Here is a 6,611-nt window from a genome sequence, read left to right as displayed (position 1 = left end):
GGTAAGAAGTAGCCAATTAATAATAATAATAATAATAATAATAATAATAATAATAATAATCCATTAGTCTTATATAGCGCTTTTCGAGACCCTCAAAGACGCTTTACAATTTTCATGGATCATTCATTCACACACATTCACACACTGATAATAGTAAGCTACACTGTAGCCACAGCTGCCCTGGGGCAGGCTGACAGAGGCGGGGCTGCCAATAATCCACTGTTTTTAACCTTAAAAACCATAAAAAAATAAAGCCACTTCTATATTGAAAGTTATAATGCTACTCCTAATTTTACACAGACGTCAGGACTTTTTAGCCCTCTTGCGGTGAACCCAAGAGCCTGCTTGTAAAAATGATTCATCTAAATTCAGCACTTCAGCACAGAGTTTAGATTATTCTTTATTATTATTTATTTCTTAATAAGAAAAACTGATTTGCACATTGGCACAGTGTTTAACTCTGAGTCTCTGAACAAAACTCAAACAAATATTATTAGTCACCTTTTTGTTAAGATAACCCAAATTACTGCTTAGAAAACCACTGCACTTTTTTTTTCACTTTCAAATCAGAAAATCTTACCATGAAAGAGTTTTCTGTGTATTCATACGAAAACTGCCACATGGGATGTATGGTCTGCTGAAGTTGTTTACCATCTTGATAACACAATGCAGACAATGACGATTTAACCAACCAACCCACAGAGATGGGTGAATGTTCTGAGAAATTTTCTGAGACTGCAGGGACACATTTCCATAAAAGCTGTACTTCCTAGATGTGTAAATCTGTGGGAACTTTCTATTGGGTTACAAAGCTAAATTACCACCATAAAATATGTAATATATATATATACATTTTTATGTGAAATGTACAATAAAATATTAGTGCTGGGCATAGATTAAATTTTTTAATCGCGATTAATTTCAAGATATTTTTGTGATTAATCTCAATAAATTTTGGAAACAATCCCTCGACTATGGCTGAATGTGTACGTTTGTATGTTGCAATACACTCCATGTGTGACACACTATGTTCAGTTTTTTTCTTTTGTTTTTCTTTTTATCTTTTTATGGCTTATTTTATTTATTTATTGCTGACAACTGTGACCTCAGTATCTATCTTTCATTCCTCATGTAGTACCCATTTGGAATGAAAAAAACTAACCAATCCTTGAATTCTTGATTTAGCCTCATTATTCTACACAAAATTTAACTGACTAAAAGACGTTTAGAGCCTTTTTAGGTACTGTTTTATATGTATTTAAAAAAAGGGGGAAATGCATTTTCAAAAGCTTTAAACAAACAGGGCAAAGCTTTTATTCTCCAACATGCTGGTCAGCGTTGTCTACCAACCTCTTTCTGTTGGTTTATGCTGGTTTTAAATTGAAGTGATATTTCAGGCTCGAACTGCTCTGGTGGTGAGARGGTTCAATGTTGCAGCGCTTACAGAGAACTTTTCTTCTTTCCAGCCCACTGCTGGGAAAATTTTTAAATAYAAAAAATGCCCTAAAAAATCTGGTGACTTCCACCATGTTTCTGCCTCAGCTGCCACGCAACGAATCGACAAAAAAAGCTCTCAGTGGATGAGGCACATGACGAAGGCCATCTAAAGTGACCAAGAGCCCACCTCCCCACTGTAACCTCTGAGTTTGTGTGTCTGTGTGTGTTAGCCAGTCCAGTGAAGAGAGATCAAATGGAGAAATATAAAGAAATAAATAACTGRGTAAAAAAATTACCGCTGTTAAGCGTCAATAACGCATTAACATGCCCAGCACTAGAAAATATAATACACTGTTAAATACAATGAAAAAAAAATTAAAATAGCTGACGCAGTTTAAAGTTGCAACTCTTCAGGGGTCTGCAGAATACTTAATAATACTGACCTCAATTTTAAATAAAAACATAAACAAACCAAAAAAACACAAACCTTGTGTCAACATATAAAYTATCTGCTTAGGCATCAAAACTTTGGTCAAACAATATGTCACAGTATGAGAGACTTTAAGGTGCAACTTACTGATCAAGAGCTTTGTAGTAGATATCCAGGTCTTTAATGACCAACTCAGTGGTCCTCATTGTGATCATCTTGTTTTTGTAGAGCTCGTCAGCTTTGTCGTATTGTTCCTCTCGCAACTCTTTTCTGTAGGTAACATATTTCAAGAGAATGTTCAATTTTAGGAGAAAAAGAAAAGTTAACCACTTTACTTTGCTCTCTGTTGTTGACATTGTTTTAGAAGTAAAGTTCTACGATTTTTCCACAAATTCAAACCCCTTACACATGTCTTGTTAAAAACAGTTTTTCACCTCAGACCACAACTAGCTTATCCTTTATAACTAATAAATGTGGTATATATTGATAAAACTGTCCTATATTGTAGAATAAATGCAACAGTATCAAAAAGTAACAAAAAAACATAGAGAAAAAACGTCCTTTCACACTATATCTTAGCTGATATTGGTTCAGTTCAGGCTAAAATATTTGTCTGTATCACCTGTAAGTTAGCAGCTCCTCTTCAAATCCTTTCTGACGACCCAGAGCAATGCTGCGGCTCTTCTTCAAATCTTCTAGCTTGTTTTCTGCTTCACGGCGTTCTCTAGAAAACCCAAAAAAGCATCCAAATCATACTTACAGCTTCAATATTACCAACAATAAAACATCTGACAGTGATACTGTACAGTCAGTTTGTGGGAAGAACAATTACTCTACAAAGACCTCTCAGGTTTACAGACTAAAGAGAACAGTCTCTTTCGRACCGGCGTAGCTGCAAGACCTGCATGCTGCCCATTTCTTTCAGGAGAGCTTCACGTTTAGTCACAACTTCCTTCAGCTCCTCATTACGCTTCCTCAACGTCAGATTGTCCTGCAACCAGCGCTCCTGGACCTAAAGAAATATAAAATATACATACTTTAAAAAAATGTGCTTATTTTTAGTATGCATGGTCTCAAAAGGCAAAATTTACCAAAAATATTCTATAATGTGAATAAAAAAGAATGGCATTGGACAAGAGTATATATATATATATTTTTTTTTCTTTCTTCTGTCGATCTTGTAGTCTTAAAAGACACAAAACACCAGAAATGAAAACAGTAAATCAGGTAGGATTATTTACCTTTTGAGTGTCAATGTCCTGACGAATGTTTCCCATCTCTTTGTTGATTTTTTCTTTTTGCCTCTCAGCTTCATGGAGCAGAGTGTGGGTTTCCTGAAGCTCAGACTCTTTTTGCTGCAGCCAAAAACACAGTCGATTAATAGATTAAAAAATAATAACAATAATAACAATAATAATAATAATAATAATAAATTATCACAATTTTACAACAGATAAGATCATTCTAATTACTTTTAAAGAAAAAAATAACAATTTTTTTCAAAATCTAACATGTAAATAATAAAAAAAATAATGCATTAGTCTAATATAGCGCTTTTTGAGACCCTCAAATACACTTTATAATTCACACACTGATGATAAGCTACAATGTAGCCACAGTTGTCCTGGGGCACACTGACAGAGGTGGGGCTGCCATATTGAGCCACAGGACCCTCTGACCACCATCAGAAGACAAGTCAGGTGAAGTGTCTCACCCAGAGACATAACGACTGAGACAGCTGGAACGGGYGATGGAAACTGCAACCCACCAGTTACAGGACAACCCRRCTAACCACTCCYCCACAGCCACCCACAAATCTATCTACAAATCTGATAATGACGACTGACAGTGACAAACACATTACCTCTTTGTACGCATCTTTTCCATCATCTTTGTATTTAGTGATCTCCTGTTCGAATGCAATGATTTTCTTCACTCTCTCTTTAATGGCCCTGATCTGTCAGAAAGAGTTAGCAACGTGATTGCAAAGGAAATTGGTAAACATTTGGTTTTTTTTTTTGGTAGACACAGGAMGAGAAATATAAATGCTATTATAACACAGAACTAGTGCTTTTCCTTCAGGCACTTTTTAAGAAATGTAACTTTTGTTTGACACTGCTCAGATTTTATAAAAAGGGGCAACATGCAAAGCTTCTTTTCTTATGGGTGTTTTAAAAAGTTAGTTAATATACAATAATTATGAACACAGAACAACTCAGATGTACTAAAACAGTACCACAAAAAAGCAGTAAGTGGTCACAAGAAGAGACTTCTGTAAGTAAAATAAAGAGCTGAAGCTGAACTGCAGCTTTAAACAAAGAGAYTTAAATGACAAAAAGAAGTTAGAAAATGCATCCACCTTTTCTTGCCCTTCTTCATGTTTTTGTCTCTTGCGCTCTGCCAGTTCTTGTTTTTCTTGCTGCAACTTCTCCAGAGTTGCAGACAGAGGCAACAGTTGTTCCTTTGCCCCCTGATTGACAAAAAGATAAATATAAATATTAATATTMTATTCGTAAATGAATAAAAACTTGAAATAAAAAACAGGAATGTACCCTGATGTCCCTGGTCAGAGCCTGGATCTCTGTGGTGAACTCGACACACTGCTCCTCCAGCTGCTGCTGTTTCTGCATGTCGCTGCTGAGCTTGAGRTTGTCTGACCTCGTCTCATTCACTGCACTTTTAAGCATTTGGATCTGATCCTGCTGGTCCTGGATAAGCTTACGGTTTAACTCCATTTTGCTGGAGACTAGAAGAGCAAAGAGGCAAAAATTGTTAATCTTTCTGTCAATGGAAACATTCAAAGAAATCTCTGTTTTTTTTAAAGGGATCCCTGATTAGTTGTAATATTTGACTTAATTTGATAAACATATATTTTAACTGTAAAATAAAGACTGTAAAATACTGTTGGATGCTTAGTTTTTATAATTTTTTTAAAATATATTTTAACATGGACGGAGCCATTTTATTTATACATAAAGCATTCTGGGTAAATGATGATGTGAATAGGTCCTCGGTGCGAGGCTGCTAGCGAGCTGTATCCACCCTGAAGGTTAATCTTGGACAATATCTGATGATCGACTCTTTTAAATGAAACCAGAGAGCGTTGACAGAGAGGAGAAGGTAGAAATGACTCAGCCTGGAACTGAAAATATGGATGGAGGACAACAGAGCTGCTTCATGGAAGAAGAACCTCAGCTTAGCCTGTTAGCCTTTGCGCTAGCACCGACGTTAAATGCATTGCCTTATATATATTAGCTCGGTGCTAGTACGACAAACAAGCTAAACTGAGGTCCTCCATCCATATTTTCAGTTCCAGGCTGAGTCATTTCTACCTTCTCCTCTCTGTCAACGCTCTCTGGTTTCATTTAAAAGAGTCGATCATCAGATATTGTCCAAGATTAACCTTCAGGGTGGTAATAGCTCGCTAGCAGCCTCGCACCGAGGACCTATCCATGTCATCATTTACCCAGAATGCTTTGTGTGTAAATAAAATGGCTCTGTCCGTGTAATATATTTTTTAACTTTTAGTTTAAAAATTATAAAAACTAAACAGCCTACAGTATTTTTACAGTCTTTATTTTACAGTTAAAATTAATTTTTATCAAATCAAGTCTAATGTTACAACTAATCATGGATCCCTTTAAGATGTGTGTCCACATGGAATGTATGTGAAGATTTAGACTTTACGTGTCTCATTTAATAGATGAGAATGTTTATACAGCAACAATGAGTTTGTCTTACTTGTGTCCAACTTGTGCTGAGTTTCTTGTTTCTCCTGACTAACTTGCTGAATGTTTCTGGTCAGATCGACGCCCTGGAGCTTTGCTGTGTGCTGAGCTATTTTCCTCTCCAACTCTTTTAGGTCCATCTAAAAATAAAACGATAAGAATATCTACATATACTGGCATACAAAACACAAGGAAATACATTCATTGGCAGGTTATTATTTAAAAGCAAAACACAACCCCTTTTGTGTCGATGCAGTTGTTTTGAAATTAAATAAAAAAACAGGAGAGACTCGAAAAAAGACACTTTCAAAATTAATAAAAACTGACAGGTTAGGCAATTCTAAATATTTAAAATTCTGCATGGAAAATGATCACTCTGCAATGAAATAGGAGGGTTTTTGAAACTTTTTGTTTCATCAGAGACTGGAGCTGAAGTTAGGAACAAGACTGGTGTAACTAGTGTGCTGAGCAAGACACAACAGACACCTCAGGGCACTCCCAGATGTTTTTTATTCATGTCCTGTGTGATCAGATTTGTAAAAAAAGGCAATGATTTGGTGAGAAGATGCCAAAATGAGGGTGTTACCAGGTATCTGTCCATAAGAGAGATGTCCTGCAGGCAGGCCTTGGCTGTTTCCTCCTCAGACATCAATGTCTTGAGAACAGTCTCCTGCTCGTCCACAACAGTTTTGAGCCTCTCGATTTCTCTGTTAACAGCCTGAAGACGGTTTCTCAGCTCCGGCAGCTCCTTCTCCTGAAACTGTACAATGGACTGCCTAGAAGAAATAAAAAAAAAAATCAGAAAAAGTGTATAAGGAAGTTCCATTTGGAAAGTTTGAATCCAACAACTATTCTTTTTTCTTTAAAAGCCCGTGGACGGTGCTGAGGGAAGGTTTTCTTAAAAACTTTTACATTTTAATAGAAACATGACAACAATAAAAAATAAAATCCAAATTTGTTGAGTCGTCATGCAAAAAATGAAGACATGCACTCTTGCTAAAGGTGATGTCTACGAC

General features: G+C 36.1%; 1 protein-coding gene across 1 annotated transcript in view; it reads right to left on the bottom strand.

Annotated features, from left to right (window-relative positions):
* The window catches only part of rad50 (RAD50 homolog, double strand break repair protein), a gene marked incomplete in the record, with an annotated part of 26,959 nt that overhangs the window by 5,059 nt on the left and 15,289 nt on the right, over positions 1–6,611 (bottom strand). The window contains 9 exon segments of the mRNA XM_014018991.1: positions 2,015–2,137; positions 2,490–2,591; positions 2,752–2,879; positions 3,109–3,222; positions 3,732–3,824; positions 4,227–4,337; positions 4,420–4,613; positions 5,609–5,735; positions 6,182–6,371. Of these exon segments, the coding sequence (XP_013874445.1) occupies positions 2,015–2,137; positions 2,490–2,591; positions 2,752–2,879; positions 3,109–3,222; positions 3,732–3,824; positions 4,227–4,337; positions 4,420–4,613; positions 5,609–5,735; positions 6,182–6,371 (1,182 nt within the window).

This window comes from Austrofundulus limnaeus, unplaced genomic scaffold (genome assembly GCF_001266775.1).
Source record: "Austrofundulus limnaeus strain Quisiro unplaced genomic scaffold, Austrofundulus_limnaeus-1.0 Scaffold207, whole genome shotgun sequence".
Lineage (NCBI taxonomy): Eukaryota > Metazoa > Chordata > Actinopteri > Cyprinodontiformes > Rivulidae > Austrofundulus > Austrofundulus limnaeus.
The sequence above is the reverse complement of the archived record's forward strand: the minus strand, read 5'-3'. Positions and strand labels throughout refer to the sequence as shown.